The following is a 23815-nucleotide window of genomic DNA, read 5'->3' on the forward strand; positions in this document are numbered from 1 at the left end:
ATTCTCAGATGAATTTGTACCTAAATGACCAAATATGAATTACTTATTACTAACCAATACGTAGAGTGGATGAAACGGAGGGCCAAAAGAGGCCCAAAGCTTATTTCTGGGGGCTGCTTAGCCTCCTCATCCTTAAAGCCTTAAATATGATGAGAAAGAGTCTTTCTTATTTGGAATATACGTAACATTGCGAAACATTATGTCAGCCTTTACAATAACACACACTGCCAAAACAGTTCCACCTGTGACTGAAGTTGATCTGGATCAGAGGTGTGTAAACTAAATCTCACGGTTGAACTCATCATTTATGCATTTTGCTGTTGGTGTGAATGGAGGAATGAACAAAAACAGAAGTGAACAGCTATCTGCTGAGGCTTTGGAGACGGGAAGAGAAATCCAATTTAAGTAAGCATACAGGGGATGCATTTTAACACCAGGTGTAAATGTAATCCAGCTAAACCGGAGCAGAGACACACGCCAGATATGAGACACATGCTGGTGCCAGTTGGAGAGGAGGCCAGAGCTGGAGAAAGGGAGGATATCGAAGGGATCATATCCATCCTTTTGTTATCCACCGCTGATCCATTTGCTGCTTTAGTCAGAGAGCTGGCAGCCACATCCACGGGGAGGCAAGGGAGCGGAGAGTGAGAGGAGGCTCCTGAGGAATAGGAAGAGCTCCACCTAGTGGCGGGAAACATCAGTAATATATGCAAAAACACTGTGAGAAAGAGAAGGGACAAAGACACAAAGACTCCTTTTAATGCGTGTGTTGTCTCTGTGAAAAGTACAGACCTTTGCTCACAACACACACCTACGCACACGCACGGAGGCCAAATAACACGTCCACGCCACCCTTTTGTAGCGCCCACTTTTTCCCTGTCTCTTTGTGCTTTTTAATAGCAACTACTTGCTCATAATCACACCAGCTAAGCCAGGGTCAGCCCCTGCTTTCTACACAAACACATTACAGCACACTCACACACACACACTCTCTCTCATATCACCCTCCTCACAGAGCAATATACAAGGAGAAGGTGTCAGGCAGGTTCACCTTGCCCGATGACAGCCATATCTTTATTAATATGTGAGGCAGCTTTGTTAGCGGATTAATTTATCAGCTGTGGCAGCAATGTTTGTGTGTCTCTGGCGGGGAGAAGAGGCGCTGTTGATGAGGTGCTGCACAGAGAAACGTATGCTGCATGACGGGTTATATGCTGCCAAGTCGGGTGTTACTGTATCTTCATATATAAAGGGGCTTCTTGGCAAGTGTGACGTTGTGACTCAGGTGGGAGATATGTTAGTGTGTACACACACACACACACACACACAGTGTGAAGCAGATTAGTCATGTAGCTGCATAACTATTACTGATGTTGAATCTGCACAGCAACTCTGAGCTCTGTGTGACTGGGAGAATACTGAACAGTGTGTGTGTGTGGAAATGAGCATGTATGTGTATGTACTTAACCTGCCCTGCAACCAAATTTCAAAACAGTGGTATCTAGTGCAGCTGCACGACGTCCCCCCAAAAAACTAAAAACTAAAAACTGACCTTGCACCGATGCACTGAGGACAGGACACTGAGGGGGCAGCAGGCACAAGGTCCACGGCCCTCGGAAAGGTCCAGTGGCGCTGTAAGGTCACGGCCAGAGCCACGAGCCACCTTTAGCCTCGGGTCTTTTCAAGCCGAACTAAAGCCAGTTGCAGCGCACCACCATGAAGGAACGGTTCTCCTAACCGTAACCAAGCAGTTACCTAAGTCATGATCTTCCCTTAACCAAGAAGATGTTGAGCCTAAACCTGAACAAAGCTCAGCCAGAGAGACACACGAAACAGTTACACTTTTAAAACAGTGATTAGTCACAATTTTGGAAGGAACTCCCAAACAGAACTGTGATAGATATTGAACTGTTGTTCTCCACCCACACCTCTCTCACCAGTATTGCTAGATAAAGGAGGCAAAAGATGGAGGGAAAATTACAGGACAGTCACACTCTTTGAAAAAAACATATTTCCAAACACACACTTCTGCGTGTTTTAGCGTCTTTCAGCAAATGATTTCGTGTTTAAGACTCTGAACTTTACTATTTGTTCATCATTCTTATTGAAAAAGTCCCAATAAACCCACTGGACTCCAAACAGACAGCCACAGCCCCACTAGCTGGCGAACATAGTGGAGCATTTAGCAGCTAAAGAGACTCTTTCAGGGGTTGGTGGAGACTAAAACAGAGTTAAAAGAGAGAACATTGGGCTTACATTTATCAGGTGGACACAAACTGCAAATGAATGATGTGCTTCATGTAACAACTGGTTGATATAATCCATATGAATATAACATGTCCAAAGAATCAGTTCAGGCAATTTAAAAAGAGTACTTCAATGATTCAGAATTGCAAAACTATACCGTCAGATTAAGGATGGACAGTTTAAAAAAATAATAATTCTAAATTGATGAAGCTGAACCTTTTGTTCCATGAGTGCCTTTGACTCCAGGCTTCACACGGAACAAAAGCAGCGGTCTCCTGGGTGAAAGTCTTAGGTTTGTTTGACCCATCCATCCATCCACCCTACGAGGAGTTCCTCACTCTTTATACGACTGTTGCTCAGTGTCTAATAATGGGTTTACATTGTAATTAGCTGAAAGTCTGGTGCGTCTCATACAGACAGTAAAGGGTGCATCGGTGCGACGGTATCAAAAGCAGAGAGGCACTGACCGAGCGAACATGAACATACAGCTGCACACATAGACTTCTATCAGCTTTGTATGTCCGACACACTCTTTCTCTCTCACACACACACGCACGCGCACACACACACACACACACACACACACACAGACACACAGTGATATCAGTCTAATCTGCTGTGGAACAGTCCCAGTATGTCCACAGATGTTGTTTACTGCCATATACCAGGAGATAACGCTGGTTTAGTGAGCCTTAACGCACGCACACACACACACACACACAGACAGACTGAGACACGGTGGTGCATCAAAGCAGATACATAGATGTGTTACACTAAACAATCAAGAAATGCAAAATGTTCATACGCAAAGTGGAGCACACACACAAAGATTGAGACAAACACAGCGAGACAATAAGGCATACACACACAGCAGCTATTGTTCAGCTGATGGTCCATTATCTAACCACTGCCAGCCCTTCTCATCAGTGTGTGTGTGTGTGTGTGTGTGTGTGTGTGTGTGTGTGTGTGTGTGTGTGTGTGTGTGTGTGTGTGTGTGTGTGTGTGTGTGTGTGTGTATTTGTGGACAGCACACCTCCCACTGTGGCTATAAGCTTTCTGTCACACTACAGCTGCTACATTTACTCCACAAACACACACACACACACACACACACACACATAAATGCACTTATACACAAAACACACATAACCCAAGTGAAAAACATGTTCTGCTTGGATGAAAACAGGAGCATATTTTCTTGACAAAAAAACAGCAGCCATATTGCTTTGTGAGAGGTGGGAAAACGAAAACAAAGAGTGATGAAATGGTAAAATGTTAACTGCAATGGATGAGGTATCTCAACAATGATGCAATCTCAATGAATGCTTACCAGGTTCTTCAAAACTACAAAACAAGTTGCAGTAACTTAGACAAGAGGTATATCAGTGTGTGTGTGTGTGTGTGTGTGTGTGTGTGTGTGTGTGTGTGTGTGTGTGTGTGTGTGTGTCACTCCTCTGGAGTATTAATGCATTGTACAGTACGTACAGTACTGAAGGAATGGTACTTACAGTGAGATTAGTGGATTATTCTGAGAGTTGAGGATCATTAGTGACTTTGGTTACACGTACACCGTGAAAGTAATTCTAAACTCAAGGTTCACTTACTTTGTTCTTTAATGTTGGTTTGGTGTGTTTGGGCCTTTAGACTCCATCACTGCTAAAATAAGTTGTACCCTTAGTTATCACTTCTTTACTATAGATATGATCAATCTGCCTTTATTACAGCAACAGGCTATGAACCACAGTCCTTTAAGGCTTGGTACGTTTGAGAAACCAGCAAGAGTACGTTAGTCGGCAGCCCGTTCCTTCAGGCCTCACTCTGAAGCCACTCCCCCAAAATGATCGTAACACAACCAACATGGCTGCTGTTAGTACTCACAGCTGTTAAGCTAGCAGCTTGTAGAAGATTTCGGTGACGTGCAATGAGTGCACGAGCAGAGTGTGCAGAGGTAGACATCCAAATGAATCTCTGTAGCTCTGTGTCCAGAGGTTGGAGAATGAAATGTCTTTTCATTTAGCAGTTGGCAAGGGGATGTTGTTATCTATATTGGAGATCAAGTTTGAAAGAATTTGGGTGGATGTAGAATATTCCATTATCTGCTGGATGGTGCAGTTGAAGTGAATTACTTGTTATATCGGTTTCAATTTTCATGAATAAATGATGTAAATTGTAGGTATTGGAGAAAGCCCCCCTCCCTCTGACCTCATACCTTTGGATCAGATCTTTAAATGAGATGAATGAGTTGTTTTGAAATAGTTATGTGATTCTTTTTTGTTCCCATATGTTGAAGTGAAGTGGAGATTCGTTGAGCTGAAAACCATGGTGTTTATATAGAGGTGTGTTCATGAAAGGAGTCAATTGTGATTTGCTAATTTCTAGTGTTTTCCACCAGGCTGTCATAAACAGTTATGATGTTTGAGCCAATGAGCCAATGAGCCAATGTCGGGTAAATCAGAGATTTTTATGTTGCATTCGGCCTATTCTAAATAAGACATAATTAGAGTTAGAGTAGATGCTTAATGAGAGATGGCAGCTGGTATGGTAGGTAGTAGTGGAGAACATTGGGTGCATTTAGGTCTCTCCTGAGTTCATTTTTCTCTTGAGTGGAGAGATTGATTTTTTTTTTCCAGTAGTGTGATATGACTTCGGTGACTGAGATTATTTGGCTATAGGCTACAGATCTTTGAGATTAGGTAATTGATTTAAGGTTGAACCTTCATCTTCACGGTTGCTATTTGTCTGATTAAAGAGAAGGGAATGTTAGACCATTGTTACGTCTGAAGGACGCAGCAAAAGCAGGGAGGACCCAAACACACAGTCTGAGACGGGCAGATTCAAAGAAGATATTTTAATAGAACAGGGTCCATAAAGCAGGCCGGTAGAACAGGCAGATTACAGGGACTTTCTATTCACCAACAGAAGCAACAAACACGAACAATGGGAGCACAGAGACAGATCATAAGGAAAGGAGAGGGACAATGAGGGACAGGTGTCAGGAGGGCTGATGACGGATCGCCTGGAGGAAAATTAGTGCAGTAGCCAACTTGAGATTTCAGGTAAATTGTTTTCATTCATTTAAACTGTACTATTACTGTAAATTATTGTAAATTTCCCCACTGTGGGACTAATAAAGGATTTTCTTATCTTATCTTACCTATTAACTATGGATCCTTTACAGTTCTTAAACAATTACGATGTATGTACATGTGTATGTACGGTTTGGCAACAGAAGTACGACGGAGGGCAATAGCTTGTGAAGCTATGCAAGGGCACTAACCACCAAAGATGGCAAATGCAACCTGAAGAAATTGACTTTCCAGATCCGTGTGCAGCTGTGTCCGTGTGAAAACAAAACATGTAGGTGTCCTTGTAATATTTTAAATACATTCTCTGTGTTTATTATCTACCAACCAAAATAGGTTACTACAAGCTACCACGGACGCATTCATCTGAAAGTCACTGGTTAAACACCTGTTTCTCTGAAACAATGGTGACAGTACAGATCATGGTTTGTGTTAAAAGTTAGCGCTCATTTGGTGGTTGCCTAGCAACAACAGCAACAACGTTTTTGTTATTAGGTACTCTTGGAGGAATGTAGGGTTGGAAAAGAGTTTGTGTGCATGGTGAGTGTGTGGTCAGATGTGTATGTATGTTAATATGGTAGGTATCTAGATGGGTAGTACAGAAAACAGAACAAAGATGTACACTCAGAGTGCTATAACACTACATGGCATTGACCCATTCACACCCATTCATACACATCATAACTATCCAACCATTCATACACATTCATGCACTGCTGGTTGTTACTACGGGAGCAATTTTGGGGCTAAATGTTCTTACATAAGGACACATCGACATGGACTAGCGGAACCCCAAAGATCGATAAACAGGCCAAAAAAGCATATACCAGTAAGAAACAAGCACACCAGAAGAAAACACAACAAAAAAACAACCCGGAAGATTGAGCATAGTTTGAAAGGGAGAGAGAGAGAGGACACATGAGGATGGTCCATGTTGCGTGATTGTGCAGCTTGTAAAGCTGTCTGTGCTGTGCTTGGGTTTGGATGGTTCTCATGGAGTTCTTTTGTTGTTGAAGTCTTTTATGTAGAACGACAGAGAGTAGCCATGGTGGTGCTGCCCTAACCCTAACCCTAACCCTACGTAGAGTCTGTCCACCACTGAAGTTTTTTCTGCCATAAAGAAGTAAATCATTTCCATCATTATGCCGACTTTGCTTTATTACACTGAACCAAACAACAGCGACATAATGCCTCCCCAGTGTATGATTTAAGATAGCACGCTGGCGTTACAAGACCAAATGAGCCGTGATGTGTAACGCAACAGTGTCGGTATCTCCGTACCTTTTATACAGAACAGTGAGGCGGAATAACACGTAACACTTGTGCCTTGAGCAGGCTGTGTGAAAGGGGCTTATGTTTGCTTTCATATTTTTCATGATTGGGTTCAGGTTTGTTTATTTTTCTGAGAAACTGATGCTTGATGCCAAATTTTGCTCTTGCTGTTTTTTTACGAGTTCTTTGTGCTCCAGTTTTGCAATTATGGGATGGCCTTTATTACCGAGTCTTTGAACGCTATCGAAGGTTATGTTGTCAGTATCTCAGGGAATTTTTATCTGGGTGTGAATGAAGGTTTTGAGCAGAACTTCTGGGTTGTCAGATTTGATGTTTTCTATTTTGCAAAAGAATGTTATGTTGCCACGAAAACTCTGTTTGAATGTCCAGCACGGTGTCTTTAGTGCACTTATTTCAGAGTTTGTCAGAATGTACATTTCTTTATTGAGAGCTTCCCCAGTAGTTTGAAGGCAGTTGTTATCTCTTTGGATGCGTTGGATCTGGTTTAAGTTGAAATCAAAGCTAGATTGTATGTCTTTTATTTCAGAGTGTGATGAGCAGATCAAGTTTTCTGTTATTGGATTGTAAAACACTAATCTCAGTTCAATTCAATCAGCTTATACAGAATACAGCCGCCTAGCTGGTCTACAACCTACCTATCTCTCCCACAATACCTCTGCCCTCCCTGACTGGCTCCTATCCAATTCAAGACACTAGTGGCCTGTCGCGCTGTGAATGGCTTAGGCCCATCCTACATCCAGGATAGGGTCAAATCGTACACCCCAGTCTGTGCACTTCACTCTGCTTCTGCCAGTCAGCTTGTTACTCCCTTTTTTAACCTAGAGACAGCATAGGGGCAAAATCGGATTGGATAAAAGCTCTACTTAAAACAAGCTCTGCTGGAAGCAGAGCAACCAAGTAGACAGTAGCTGTGCAATGAGATAATAAGCTAATGGACAAAATATTTAGAATACATGTAGTGTATTTATGAAAAATAATGAAATTAGAAAATAGCTATAACTTTGTGATTCTGTTTAGGCCAGCAGAGAAGGCTTTGCAGGCCCTGACGGCCCACCACTGTTGCAGCCACACTGTTGAATGCATTTATTGTAAGTTAGGATAAAAGCGTCAGCTAAATACAAGTAATGTAACGAGAGTGGTAGGATGAGGACATTTGCTTTAGTGGTGTCACTATACATAATCTCCAACTGCCACCAGAGAAGAGAAGACAAAATCAATGTGTCCAAAATGAGTGTTTCAGCATCTCAACAAGATAAATGACTTTAATCAATCAGACGGGTGCTGCTGCTGTCTGTTGCTTAGAAAATGAATACAAATCTGATAAAGGCATCATACACACCCCTGATACATACGCACATACATGCACGCACCCTGAATGAAGCTGCATTAATCTCACATGCTGCATAAGCATTTACTCTGGCAGTGACACACACATCAACACATCTCAAACACACTCCCATACTGTGTAGCAGCGTGCCCATGACAATAGTAACATTGGTAGCTCCATTCCTGCTGTCACTGAGGGGATCTGTACTGACGAGATAGCAGTAAAAGTGTGTGTTGTGAGAAAAAAGGCCAAACTGCATTAGAGCTCTGCTCTGTTGTCTTCTCTCTCTTCACCTGAAGCTCTCTCTCTCTCTCTCTCTCTCATGGATGCTCATTCAATCTCTGTCTGTCCTCTGATTCAGCAAATAACCTCAGATTGCAGAGACAGACAGACATTGAAAGAAAAAACAAATGTGAGATGAATCGTATGGGTTGTAGAAATTATGTATTCTTTTTTTCACACATTTCAAGCATCGACAGCGTCATTCTTAGTCCAGATTCCCCCATGCAATATGCAACTATTGAACATGCACCATAATCACCATCATCAGTTTGGAAGAGCATGTTTTAAAGTAGACATCACTAGTGCTTTCAAAGTGTAGCCCATCCATACTGACTTCTGGCCTTTCTTTCCGAGTTCTGTATGTCACACTTTTGGCTGCAGACTAGTCCTAAGATGTTGTACCAGTCTGCCCAGCCCGGCCCCTCCGAGCCTCAGCCTGTCCAGCCCGGCCCCCAGCCTGTCCGGCAGTCCGGCCGTCCGCCGGAGCCCCCGCGTCTGAAGCGGGCCCTGCAGTCCGGCCGTCCCCCCGAGATCCTGCCTCTAGAGCCCAGCCCCCCGTCTGATTTCCGGCCTCTAGTGCCCATCTCGTCCATGGATTCTTTATCGTGTCCTGTAAGTTGATGTTCTTCATTAAAGATACCTTCTTCACGCTACTCTGCCTGGTCTGCATTTGAGTCCTCCACCATGCCCCGTGACAAGTATTATACAAGTGCAGTCTGATTATGCCTGACATTCTATCAAAGAAACGTCTCTTCCTACTTTTCCTCTTATATGAGAATAATTTGACTATGAATTGATGTTTTACATTTTTAGAATGTAAAGGGTATTGAGGAGGATGTAATAATGTTAGTAAATAGGAAGGTTTAAAGTTGTTACAAGGAGCTTTCATTTTGTGTCGATTTTGGCGGTCCCTGTGAATAAACTTGGTAGTGTTTCTGAACACCAGATTCACTTTTAGAAATTCTCTCATTTTACAGCTGCAGGTACTGACATTCTGCTCCTCTCAGTCCTGGTTCTGGTTCTCCCGTGCCCCCCTTCCCTCCAGCGGGTCCAGCAATACGTCCTGGGTCTTCAGCAGCGTGGTGTTGGCTCCTAACGGGGACCGGAGGAGCAGAGAGGTGGACCGGTCTCTGCTGGAGGATCTGGGTCTGTCCACGGTGGACCGGTCTCTGCTGGAGGATCTGGGTCTGTCCACGGTGGACCGGTCTCTGCTGGAGGACCTGGGTCTGTCCACGGTGGACCGGTCTCTGCTGGAGGATCTGGGTCTGTCCACGGTGGACCGGTCTCTGCTGGAGGACCTGGGTCTGTCCACGGTGGACCGGTCTCTGCTGGAGGACCTGGGTCTGTCCACGGTGGACCGGTCTCTGCTGAAGGCCCCGCTGGAGTCTGAGCTGAAGAAGTTTCTGGTGAACCTGCATGATTTCAACCGATTTCACCAGAATCTGACCCGGTGGCACCGATGTTAAGCATTAAATATAACTACATAAAAATCCTCAACAACAACAAAAACTTCTCTCTGATGGTCTTGTTTGCTGATGTAGGTTATAAAGAGGCATCAGTATTTCTTAAAGACATGGAGTCTAAACACTTATTATATACTGGTATTCTACTTAAATACCCAACATCATTTAAATATGTATTGGTGGTTGACTCAGTGCTCTATAAGCCAATTATGACAGGCCCTAGTTCACCCTAGTTACTAGTTACCCTACCCACTAGTTCATTCTCCACACAAATGACTGTAAGAGCATCTAACCTAACCCCTCACCTCATCAAATATGCTGACGACACTGCCCTCCTCTCAGGGTCTGAACGGGAACATTGAGTAGTGTGGCAATGCACTGCAGGTTATTGATTAAGTCAAATACAGAAAAAAAGCACACCAACATCAATACTTCCTCAGAAAACTGAATTCATCCCGTGTCCAAAAACCCATCTTACGAACCTTCTACAGTTCCTTCATTAAGAGTATCCTCTATTCTTTTTGTTCTCCTGCATTTGCTGGTTCTTATCCATCACTGTCAAAAACAGAAAGCTCCTCACAACCATAGTGGACACTTGTTCCAAGATCACTGGTGTGTCCCTCTGAAGCCAAGCGTCATTCTATGAGCAGCCGGTCAGGGCAAAGGCCCATGACATCATGTCCCATGCAGAGTCTGTGCCTCCCAAGCTGCTCTACCAAGTGGCACAAAAGCCATCCGCCTGGTAAACAAGAAATTGAAATACAATTCTGTGCTCTAAAGAGCTTGGCACATACAAAACATCAAATACTTAAATGTTGTATAAAATCTGCCATGGGGACCATTTCTTTATTTGTTTAAGTGTATATTTTTTTTTTAATTGCACCACCAGCCCAACATAGTCCTAAACAGCTTATTTGCTTGTACATGTCTGTCTGTCTATTTTATCTTGTTTTTATTTGCCCAAAATCACTGTTTCTTCATATATTGATGAATTTGTGTTGAATTGATTAGAATAAAAAAATAGACTTTACATTGGACATCAACATACATATTTCTCAGCAATCACTGTAGCATATCTGTATGACAGAAATTGCAAAGATAATGAGACGGTTCATTTAATTGAATATTTCAAATGTTGTGATATAGTTCTACTAACTATTTTCCCCCAAAAAACTTAAAGCTACGACAGAGATGGGTTGGACTTCTTCAGAGGATATTAAGCAAATGACACCAATTAGAGTTAATGTGTGATCTATGATAATTACAGGTGTATTTAAAATACTGCAGGCATGACACTTTGGAAATGCACTGAAACCTTTGTCACACTGTACAGCCAAAGGCTACCGGCACCTATGACATCACTGTATTTGAACTACAGTAAGTAATATTTTTACACAGTACTGTACTGTATTATAGTATATTTGAATTATACACAGTGCAGTCATTTCATTTAATTATTTAAAAAGCGTTTCTAACTGTCAATAAACTTCAGTAAATAGTGAAGTAGTTTCATTACTTTATATTTGTGTAATTAGTGGGTAATCTGCATGAGAAATAAATAAAAAATCGGATGTTTATTGTCTTTATTGGTTCCTGTACTGGTGAGACAACACATATTTAACCGTTATTTATTTTTATTTGTTATTTTTTAATATTTTGTTGTACTTTTTTAGGTTTTTTATTCTATCATTTTGGTGATGGGTAGTAATGTGTGTCCCTTGTTTGTTGATCCAAGTGAGTGTGAGCTTGATTTTCCCGTTCAGCCGTTTCCCTGAAAGCTGCAGGGTGGTGGTTTCTCCTCTAGGGGGCTCTGTCTGGTTATCTGCTCTGGTTCCCTGTCAGGGCTGTTGTTGCTAGTAGTAGTAGTGGTAATGTGGCGGTAAGAGCTGGGTGCTGGAGTCAGTGGTTTACAGTGCACATGCTGAGCCTCTAGGTGTCACCCATTATCTATTTGTTAAGGTAACAGAGGAGGGAGGCGTTTCCACCAAATCCAACCCCATCCATGAAACTCTCTGCTCTCTGCTCTCTGCACAGCAGCTATTTTCATCTGCTTCCACAGCTAATTTCTCCATCAGCCACCAAACATCCAAGTTGGATCCTTTTGTTTTGGGAACTCAAGTGGCTCTGAGATTGCTGACAGAATGCAGGGCCTCTGTGCGTGTTTCTTTCTGGGCTGAGGCAACAATCCTGTATCTAGTCATTTAGTGTTTGTGAAAATGCCTCAAAGCTTCCTCACACGAGTCGAAGCGAGTCACAATTTGTAAACACTAACAAGAACCTCAAATTTGCTGATGTGAAGATGAAGACTGGTGATGGGTTTAGTGAAGGATAACAGTGTGTTCCTCTTTACATCACAATGTATGGATGATTGTCAATCAACAAGAGTTGGGCTTCAGCTAATGACTATTTTCAGTACTCTGTCACTTATTGGTTCAATTATGTGATTCATTGTTACGCCTATAAAATGTGACATCCTCAAATGTATTTTTCTTTGTCTGACCAAGAAACAAACAAACAAAAAAGGTTTCACATTTTGCAAATATCTTTATTTGGATAATAATGTATTATCTAAATTGTTGTTGTTATTTTTAATCAGTTAATTGCCTGAACAATGCTTCCCCTATACCCAATATTTTGTCTTCATTAGTACTGCATTGAAATATTCTTCTGAATAGTCTTTTGATGACTATTATCTTGAAAGCCTTTACATGGATTTTTGACCTGTTATGTTGTATTATTTGACTCTTACATCAATGAGATTAGTATCAGTAGTTCTACTACACAAACCAGTGCCACCCCAGGGTCCACATAGCTCTGGAGCTTTTACTCGTTTTTGAAGAGGAAATGGAACAACTACTAACTCTGACAACTGGGCAAACAATGGGCCCCAGTGCATGCTAATTACTAGTTGAGAAGCGCACACATGCACACACAATCAACAAACTATTAGGCATATATGTAATTTACCAATAACGTGGTGGGTTTCAGAGTGAAATGAGTTACTAAGGCTGTTGTATTGGTAAAGTAGAGAGATCAAAGAGAAAGCAAACAGGACTAGTATCGTCACATGATCAAATAGAGACTTAACATTAGACTACGACAGTCAACATACACATTACCCAGCATATAGTTTGTATAGAATAATCACATCATTGTGTTATAGATTGCTAGAAACCAAAATGAAATCCATGATGCTGATGGGTTTGCCTTTTTAAAGGGTTACATAGCAAATGGCACCCTCAGTGAATCATTGTTGGGTTCTTCTTTGAACACAGGCTCTAGTATGGGGTGTCACTCCGAATCAGCTGCAATGGCCCATTCTCTGCTGACACAGTGGAACACAGAAGACCTACTCTTTCCATGGACCCCCCCACCCCACAGGCTCGAGTGCAACTGTCCCGTCTATATTTACGCCCCATAGCTATTGAGTGGACCGCAAGCTGACATTTCTGTCACCTTTTTACTTTATATTTTTTTGAATGCATCCTCTAGGTTCTTTTTTACGTTTGTCTCTTTTTTAATTGGTTGTTCGGCCTGTGGTTCTCCTATAAAGATATTTAGGATTTAGGAGAATTGTTACATATTGTGAGTTTGATGCCTGAAGAAGGACTAAGACCTAAATATTCAATAGTAAGCTGACATTTTTTTGGAATTCTAACCTTCATTTACTAGAAGAACCACTTCAACTCTTTTCAGAGTGAAGTTTTCTTCATGTGGAGAGGACGTGGACACGGTGGACATGGAGTACAAGTTCCTGGGTGTCTTCATTGACAACAGACTGAACTGGAAGACCAACATCAACGCTGTGTACAAGAAGGGGAGGAGTCAACTCTTTTTCTTGAGGAAACTTTGATTCTTCAACGTGTGCAGCAAGATGTTGGAGATGTTCTACCAGTCTGTTGTGTCCAGTACACTTTACTTCTCCATAGTCTGCTGGGGGAGCAGCATTGGAGACACCAACAGACTTAACAAGCTGGTTAACAAGGCCGGCTCCATCATTGGCTGCAAACAATACATTCTGAAAAAGGTGGTGGAGAGGAGGACACTGAAGAAACTATTATCCATATTGGATAACCCGGACCACCCTCTCCACCACCTACTGCAGGGACAACGGAGCACCTTCTACAAAAGACTGATCCAGCTCCACTGTCACAAGGACAGATACAGGAGAACATTCCTGCCCACTGGCACCTCTGGCAAAATCAATCACACAACTATGACACTGTTACACTGTAGTTTGTTTGTTTAAAACTTTGCACTGTTTTAGTTAGTCAATTTAATATTATTCTATTTCATTGTATATATTGTGCATTTGATATTTGCATTTGATATTTAATATTTTTACTGTGGGATTAATAAAGTAACTATCTATCTATCTATCTATCTATCTATCTATCTATGTGAGATCACATACCAAATGGTAAACCTATATAGTTTTCGTTCTTGGTTATGTAATGCATAAAGAAAAAAAAAATCAAATATAAACCACAGACACCTGAATAATGTTTGTGTTATTTTTATTTGTTTACCATCCCCTTCCCCACAATAATCCACAAAGACACAATTCATTAATATATTCCTGTATACATAGCATAGTGACAAATAAAAAGAGAATCACAATACAAAAGACAATTTAAATATGTAGAATGTCGATCGCATGTCAAAGTCTTGATTCAAGGTTTTTGTATTCAACATGCATTCATAATATAAAAATAGAATTTTATGTTTACTTTATATACATTTCTTTCATAAATATAAGTATACAAATGTATTTTTAAAATACAAAGATAAATACAGTCACATAGTGTACATTGTGTACCAAACCAGCAATTACAAACACTTTTTTGGGATATTTAGCATTCACAAAACACAATTATTACATTAGAAATGCAACTTTAACGACAATTGCAGGTCTTGTTTTTTGTCTTTTTTTCTCTCCTTTTTCCACCCATGGTCCCTCACTTTTCTTTTGAAGTAAAGAAAGCAGTCAGTGGGTGGTGAATAAATAAAGAGGACTAGAAACAGGAAGTCTAGCTCTGCCGGACATCCTGTAAGAGTTTGTTGATCTCAGCCACCAGCTCGCTTGCATCCACCAGCTCGTGTCTGCTGTCGCTGCGTTTGCCTTGAAGGTGGCCGAGCACAGAGTCAAAATCGTCCTCCTCGTAGTTCTCTGGGATCTCCTCCATGGCCGGCAGCCACTTGGAGGAGGGCCCGGGGAGCACCACCGGTACCGGGGTTGGGGAAGGCTGCACCAGAGTGGGGCTGACCAGTGCCGTGAGAAGCGGGCTGCTGTGGGGTTTAACAGTGTGGCTGCTGTTCTGGGGGCTGCTTTTGGGCACCTGCGAACCCTTGTGGTTGCTGCTCTGGGAGCTGAGCTTGGTGCTTGGTTTCAGGGTGTGGTAGCTGCCACCTTGGTGGTGGCCAGATGGGCCAATGCTGCTCCCCGGGTTCTGGAAGTGGGTATTGGCGGCCCAGGCCGCCACGCCCTGCTGGTGGACGGAGGGGTTGGGCTTGCCAGGAAGATGGCCTCTTCTGCGATCTAAAGATCCAGTCATGGGTACACCCACCCCACTGTGACTAGTCCCTTTCTGGTTCTCGTTGACCTGGACGTACGAGTCCAGACCCTGGGGTAGCAACCGCTGGAACACACTGCTCATCTCTGACAGGAGCGACGTGGTCCCACACAAGTCCTCATCTCTGGCCTCGCCCCCACCGCCCCCTCCCTCTTCCTCTTCTCCACCTTCCTCACCACCCAGGTCCTTGCCGAAGGTGGAGAAACTCTGGTTTCGGGCGGGGCCGGTGTCAGTGCAGGGCTGCAGGGTCTTTTCCTGGGAGAGGTCAGTTGCTTGGCGGGCTTCTTCCCCAGGGATGTAGAGGTTGCTGCGGTAGTCAGAGGACGAAGACGGGGAGGCCAGGGGGGGCATCCAGCACTGATCTGAGTGACCCAGGACACGACACTCCTCTGTGCAGAGCCTCATAGCTAGAAAGAAAGAGAAATATTCTTAAGTAATCAGGAAAACTGAACTGTAATAGATTACACACACAACTGTTTCAGCTGTATTTACACTGTTAGGGACTTTAGGCTGTTCTGAGGTTGGTTCAGCAATTGTATCTGCATTATATGTGCCATGCAGGTTTATGTATGTATGTATGTATGTATGTATGTATGTATGTATGTGACAACTTGTGAAATAGAACTGCAAGTAGGAGTTGGTCACACAATCACAAAAAGGTGGGCACCAATAGACTAGATTTGCAGTAAAAACAGTGGATCTCCATATTTTAAGTGTTCAGACAAACAAGAGGATGAAGTTGTACTTTATGGGCTGATGAAATTATCTTACCACTGAGGCTAAAAAAACTTTAAAACCCCAAAAATGATCTTTAAAATGCTTTGTCTTGAAAAGTTGACATTCAGAACATACAGCAATTGGTTATCATGTATATTATATCTAATAGGGTATGATGTTTGTATTAGATGCAGGCATATCTTGCAGATGATACTCATTCTTTTGTGTGTATGTACATTTGTTTCATGTTTGAACAAAACAACCATGAATTAGATCACAAAATCAGAGAAATGCAAAAACGATTCCTGTCAGTTGAGTCTTCTCCTATCCAGCTAATATCTGCCGCCTCCCCTCAGGTGTTTTTTTTGCTGCGTTGTCTCTGGAAACATGGTAGAAATCTGCTCTAATTAGTCTGGAAGGCTCTCTGCAGGAGCACTGCCTGCTACAGTACCTTCCAATGTATTTACCGCAGAGAGACAAATCCGAGAGGCCGATCAATGCCTATTACCCATTCAAAATAACCCCTCCTCTAAAAGCTCTGCATCTTTCCCTTTCAAGTCGCTCTTTTCAATATTAAATCTTCAAATAGAAAATCTCTAAAGAATAAATTAGACAAATCAAATATGCCAACTTAAAGCCTTCATTAAAGGAGTGCAGCGCTTTTCAGTCGTGCTATTGAGGGACTTCATTATCCCCTCATTAACATGAAAGAAACATTTATAATACATCTTAGAGCAGATGAAAAGTGCATTTGAGTGCACTGGAAGGGGGGAAAAAGAGTGCGGGGGCAGTGCAGATTGGGTGCCTTGCTGATGAAAGAGTAGAAATGAAAGATTTAACCTAACTGATTTATGTGTAAAAATGAAAAAAGAACATGTCAGGCAAACATTAACTGAAAGCTTGCCTATCTGACTGACTGTGAAGTCAATTCAGCTGGCTTACTAATTGATTTACTTGCCAATAAATTATCCAACTGGTTTTATTCAGAACTATAGACCGAATGGCTCGCTGCCAATGATGACTTTGTTTACTTCAGAGTGTTTCTTTTAGCAAAGAACACAAATTCTCCTTTTATCTGAGTCTGAGGACTACAATGTGGAGACACCTTTTATTAAGGGACATTTCAACTATTTGGCATTGTACTTCCGTAAAGTTGGAGTGGTTGTGGGAGACCAATTAAAAAACAAGTATGGTCAAAATTGAAGCAAAAAATCATTCAAACCCCATGCACTCAATTTGTGTCACAGGTTTTAATTCATCCATTTGTCTCCAGAGCTGAATGATATCATACGATAGTTTCCACGGGCTGAGTAGTCGGCCAACTCCTCATAAGCAGTGAACTGACTTTGCCATATACAATTGGTGGGGTGCTCATTTAACCCCTTTATAAGGTCAATAAGAAGTAGCCTTCATGAACACTACATGGCTGTCCTGCCTGTATGCGACAGTACTGTTTACTCCTCATTCATTATGCAAAAAGAATGGGGTCAGTTCTCGACGTTGAGGGTACTTTTAATCAATGTGATCATCAGCACTCTGACTCCTGTACTTCAGTGTCTGTGGTTGAGAGGCCCACTTCTATCTGTAACACTGATGACCTCAGATCAAGCAGATATTTTTTTGGTCTTAAAAATGTCCTCAATTTCAAAATGTCAAGTGTGACGCTGTTTTGTCTTTAAATAACTAAAAATAATAATAATAATAATCTAAAACAATGTGGCTTGAGTATGAAAGGGCAAATAATTCATTGGGCAAATAAGCTAAATCACTTTATTTCAAGAGTAGAAGATTTATATCCATATCATGCTTTTGAGTGGTTAGCCTAGCTTAGCATTCAGACTGGAAGCAGGAGGGAACAGATAGATAAATAAATAAAACTAAAGTGCAGTATCTCTGAAAAGCATTGGATGAATGTTAGTGAACACAACTTTCAGTTTCGATGTACAGGTTTGATGCTACCACAGCTGACGATCTCACTATGACCACGGCAACACTCCAGGAAGTTACTTTACCCAGCTGTTGTTCGTCAGGAAATAGTTCCAGCAGCTAACTTCCTCAAATTTTCGTTTCATTGTTTATGTACGAATTAAAAATGAGGTAAAGTGGATTCCTTAGTGGGTGTATTTTTCAACTTTAGACAGAGTTCCACCCTCCTTGCAGTCCTAATGCTAAGCTGGACTAACCACATCTTGACTCTAGATCTGTACTGAACAAACATGATCTTCTCATCTCTCTCTCAGAAATAAGTAAATAAACTAAAGCAGAATAAGAAGTTGCCTGGTTCATACTTAATCCTGCTGCTTTAGAGAATGTCATGATTTCTTAAGCATATTGAAATAAGTTGTTCAATGTTTCAAGCCTGAAACAAAGAGTTTCTACCTCATTCTTCCCTTGTGCAGGGAGGGCTACCTTATCCAGGCTTAATGACAGGGCCCCAACTAAACGCTGCTCGAAATCATCCATGCTACAGTGGACACGAGGGCGGGAGGCGGGGTGAACATACAGAAGGAGAAAGGTGAGCTTTGAGATGTAATTATGCTCTTCAGGGCTTAATCACGAGCGCAACTCGGTGCCGACTCCATAGCAACTATTCGTCACATGGCAATTAAATGGCCCTTTTTCATCAGAGGAGCACGAGGGCTTCGGTTTGGATGGTTGAAAGTGAAGGCTCGAATGTGGAGAAAAAAGACGAGTGACTAACGAGCAGAGCTATGAAGGAAGGGAGGGAGGAGGTGTTGGTGATGAGATTGTCTGCCCGTCTGGGTCGACTCTAATTGGGATGTAGCTCAAATGTAGTGTCGAGTGATGACTGTGTGGGAAGCTGGCTGGAAAAGAAGCGGGAGCTCTGGGGGGAGAGGGATGGCGTGATAAAAGAAGCTGCGGCAGCTTGCAACCTGTGCGACGGGAGCTATGACAGGCTGAGAGGCAGAGGGATTTTGGAGAGTTTTTGCTCCAGGTGGGAGAGAATATTTCAAAGTCAGTACGGGTCAAACAATGTTCAACAAGAGTTCAAAGTTCTTCCTTGTTAACTCAACTGTGGAGAGGAGGGAAACTCCATGCAGTGTGACAGTAGGGAGACGAGATGGGCGGCTGAAAAAGAGGATCAGTTGAGCTATCTGGAGAGATATCTCAACAACGTAATGATGGCGAGGTGAAACTCTGTGGTTGAGTACGTTCAGTATCATTCACAAACCTCCAAGGCCAATGCACATGCACCCACTTGTAATGCAGAACAAAAAAAGGCATGCCTGAATGGCTAAAACAATGCTTTGCTAAAAGGCAGCTGATGAATACAAAAAGTGAGGTATGGAGCTTGCAATGTGTTGTTCGAGGGTTTCTCAACCTGTTGTGGCCTGTCTATGGGTCACAAAACATTAATGGCCCCAGCAACAGAATATTCACGTGGTCATGTGGATTTGTGAATGGCAGAAACCAAAATCGAGGCTCACATTTGTTTCAGTCTGTCCTAAACACAATGTACAGACCCTGAAGTGATCACTTCCACGAAATCCATAGTCCTCATTCTGTTTAAAACACACTTCATCTGTAGCTTATGTAGGGCTTCAAAAGTCTGATAAATATCAAGTGGGTATCTTCCAACGTTAATTAATCGATTGCTCAATTTGTTGATGCTCAATCAACAGCAAATTAATTGGCAACAATTGCTGATTCCAGCTTCTATACTATGAAGCTGAAAGAATCCATGGGCATTTTTTGCATTTATAAAGTAATTTTCTAACATTTATAAAGTAATCCGTTAATTTGAATTAAGTATTTGACCAAATTTTCAGCAGATTAAATCAATGATGAAAATAATTGGCCTCCAATCTTTGCTAACATTTTTATTAATTTTAACAAACTGATGCATTGTACAACCTGAAAAGAAAAGACTGAACTTTGGATCCAGAACTAAGACAGGAGGGAAATGGTTGGGTATGAAGGGGCGGTTGTGGGGTGTGGTGGATGGGGGGCCAGGGGTGTACCTGCATGCGATCTGTGCTGGCCATCAGGGGCATATATCTCAGTAAAGCCCTCACCAAGGAGCCTATCCATGGGTGACTCCCTGCCAGGCTCGTAGTCACTGTCCCCTGCCTCACTGTCTCCACGACCGCTGTCCTTCAGACTGAACTTGTCCATCTCATTCAGGGCATATCTGCACAGAGAGACAGGTGGAGAGATTTGATGCATTTCTCATAGAGGACTGGCTAATCATTGGCAATAATATTATCAAATAGCTATGGGAATGCAATGCTACTGATGGATAACACAGTGCACAGAGAGCGCCCTGCAGAAGAGGTTTTACATAAAATTATGCAAATGTGAAGTTATTGAGCATACAGTTTGACACTAAACCAAACGCTACTGGATATGGATTAAAGGGACTATGTGAAAGCACTCGTAGCAGACAGAATCATGTGGACATGATATTATAGAGGTGTACAATAGAGTTAGCCTTATTTTTTACCTGAAAGTTGCCTGACAATAAAGGTATTAAAAGCATAATGTTGTATGTGTGTTACCTGTAGCTCCTGGTGTATTTGTTGCCTCTGAAGCTTGGACGTGGCTGGTACTGGCCCTGATGGAGCATGGACAGAAGCTGTGAGACTTGCTACAATCCCAAGAGAAACCAAAAAAAAGAAAAAAAAGAAAGAAAAAAGAAAGAAAATAAAAGGAAAAAATGAAGAGGGGAAAATGAATGGAGTCAAACAAGACAAGCAAGGCCACAAGACAATGTTTGGGGGGGGATGGCATGACATAGTGACTTGCTCCTGAATATGATGGTTAACAAAAACATGACACAAAGAGCTGAAGGCAACAGAATATGGGAGCAATTTATAAATTCAAAACAAATACTAAATATAAGACAAACAGACGTTGATAGTATATTATTTAGGACCAGAATATTGCAAGTGAGTTATCTTTAGGTTTTAACAGAGTCCTAGGCAATTCATAAAACACATAAAGCTGTATATTTATACTGTTCTAGCACAAAACATCTAGGTTTCAAGAAAATTAAATAACAGCATAAAAGACACATAGATGTCATTGTCTTACCTCTACTGGGGGTGTGGTGTGGGCCAGTTCTAGGGCAAAATTCTCCGGCACATGATTGGAGGAGATGGTGACTAGGCTGTTGAGGGACTGGCGGCTATGGTGGCTCTGCCTGCTGCCCAGGGTGCCCCTCTCAGGTGTGGGGGAGGCTGAGGGGGAGCGTGGGTGGGCCCGCACAGGCAGAGTCCCATTGACGGTTGGGACCAGTGTAATATCCGCCTTGTGGATCTGCCTAGCAGGCTTCTTGGGGTGGTTCTGGTAGCTGTTCTCCGCCACGCGGCAGTTGTAGTTGCGTCTGGGGTCTTTCTTCTCACGGCTGCAGCGGGCAGTGGCAAACATAACCATGACGATGAGCAGCAGAGCACAAACGGCGCCAAGAGAGATGATGACGATGAGGGAGAGATCCAGTGGGGCCTGGCTGGAGCCGGTGGGATATAGAGCAGGGAGGATGTCCATATTTTCCTGCAGGGAGAGTCTAAAGAGGGCCCTTGTGGACAACCGAATGGTCCCCCTGTCCTGCACTTCCACCCTGATCTCCATCACGTCCCGTGAAGCCTGCTCCAGGCTGCCGTTAGTTCTGAGCTCACATCGCCGTGCGTCCATCACAAACAGCCCATCCTCGTTGCCACCAACGATGGCGCAGCTCACTTCTCCATTGGTGCCGGCGTCGCGGTCTGTGACTTTAAGTGCAGCGATCAGCTGACCAGGTGATGCATACTTCCACACCGGCAGCTCAGCGGTGTGATTCCGGAGGGAGGGGGAGTGGATGATGGGGGGGTTGTCATTTTCATCCAGGACAGTCAGAAGGACAGTGGTGTTGGTTGACAGCACAGGGTTTCCTCCATCACGTGCCTGAACGGTGAAAGCGATACGGCTGACGTCTTCGTGGTCAAAGCTGCGTAAGGCATAGATGGCTCCATTAGAAGGGTCAATGGTGACGTAGGTGGAGATCGGGCTCCCCTGGACCAGAGCATCCATGATGGTGTAGGTGACCTGGCCGTTGGTGCCCAGATCTGGATCTGAGGCCACCACAGTCATCAGGTAGGCTCCAGGAGAGTTGTTCTCTGATTTAAAGACCTCGTAGCGGCTCTTTTCAAAACATGGAGGATTGTCGTTTTCATCCAGCACCTGAACGGTGAAGTGTTTGATGGTGGAGAGGCTGGGGGAGCCCCTGTCCTCAGCTATGACCGTCAAACTGTACTCTGACCTCTTCTCCCTGTCCAGCGAGACATTGGTGAGGATCATGTAGTTTTTCTCGTGAGTCTTCTGGAGCCTGAAGTGGCCGTGTCCGTGCAGCCTGCACACCACCTCGCCATTGAGCCCAGCGTCACTGTCGTCAACACGTACCAGAGCTATGAAGGTGTCCACTGGGGCACCCTCTGAGATGTAGGCCACTTCCTCTTTGCCAGACGTCATCAGGTTGATGTTTATCTCTGGTTTGTTGTCATTTACATCCACTACTTTCACCACAATTTTGCAAAGTCCAGGAATAGAATTTGGGCCTAAGTCCTGAGCCTGAACATCCAGCTCATAGGAGGGAGTGCTTTCATAGTCCACTTTTTTAATAAGAGTAATATGGCCATTTTCTGGGTTTATCTTAAATGTTTCAAAGATCTTTGGAGAGACATGACTGCTGAAAGAGTAGACTATTTTCCCATTAGTGCCCTCGTCTGGATCCGTTGCGTTCAAATCAATGATTAGAGTCCCTAGGGGAGAGCTTTCCAGCAAATTAATAATATAAGCCTGCTCCTCAAAGGCTGGGCTGTTGTCGTTGGAATCCGAGATGCTGATTTTGAGCAAAGTAGAGCCAGATTTTGGGGGTACACCATTATCCGAGGCCGTAAGCTGCAGCTGGTAGCTGGACAGCACCTCTCTGTCCAACTCTCTCATCACCACCAGCTCTGCGTACTTGGCCCCATCCGTCCTGGTCCTCACATCGATCTTAAAGAAGTTATTTGGCGTTAGAGAATATGTGTGCAGGGAGTTTTCCCCGACGTCCGCATCCACGGCGCCGTCCAGCGGGATGCGCGTCCCCACGGATGCGCTCTCCGAGATCTCAATGGGGACGATGGCGCGGGAGAAGTGCGGGGAGTTGTCGTTAATGTCCAGCACATCCACCTCCACATGGAACAGCTGCAGGAACTCCGTCGGGAGTGTGACCACGTCGAATTCAATAGAGCAGTTCAAGTTTTTCTCACAAAGCTTCTCACGATCGATTTTGGTTCCAATGCTGATCTCCCCGTCCTCCTCTCGGACAGACAGGAACGGCGTACTCCCTCGCTGCATAGCGCGGAACCGAAAGGTCAGGGTACTCGGTAATTTGGATAAAACCCCGGCTACATCTTCTTTCAACCGTGTAATAACAGTGCCCACTTTCTGCTCCTCGTAAACTTTATATTTCAAAGTCTTACCGGTGGCGCCGCGCGTAAGCGCGACCAAAAACAGTAGTTTAAATAGTGCCGAAGAGAATATAGTTCCTTTGGTTTGGATCATTTTTGCCCCCATCTTCTGTGCGCACATTGTGGCAAATTCTTCCACAGAGGGGAAAAATCCGAGGGGGAGGGAATAGTAGTCTTCTCAGACGTCTGGCATATTTAATCCTCCGCAGCTGCTCAGTGTTGCCAAAAACTCAGCAAAATAGTGAATCAAATAAATAAATAGACGGATAAATAAATTAGTAAACTGTGCTTCTTTTGGAAAAGAAAAGCACTGAAAAGCAAACCGTGGCGATCTCCTTGTAGACGGATCTGTTGCATATATCGACATATGCCCGTCGCC

General features: G+C 43.2%; 1 protein-coding gene across 1 annotated transcript; it reads right to left on the minus strand.

Moving 5' to 3' along the window:
• Positions 1-14278: 14278 nt before the first annotated feature.
• Positions 14279-23557, minus strand: pcdh18b (protocadherin 18b; the record flags this gene model as incomplete). The annotated part of the gene is made up of 4 exons (XM_079168104.1): positions 14279-15675; positions 19969-20138; positions 20506-20594; positions 21041-23557. The coding sequence occupies 4 exons, from the start codon at positions 23555-23557 to the stop codon at positions 14726-14728; spliced, it is 3726 nt and encodes a 1241-aa protein (XP_079024230.1). The 3' UTR covers positions 14279-14725.
• Between the last annotated feature and the right edge of the window lie 258 nt (positions 23558-23815).

Source organism: Pholis gunnellus (assembly GCF_910591455.1).
Source record: "Pholis gunnellus genome assembly, chromosome: 10".
Taxonomy (NCBI): domain Eukaryota; kingdom Metazoa; phylum Chordata; class Actinopteri; order Perciformes; family Pholidae; genus Pholis; species Pholis gunnellus.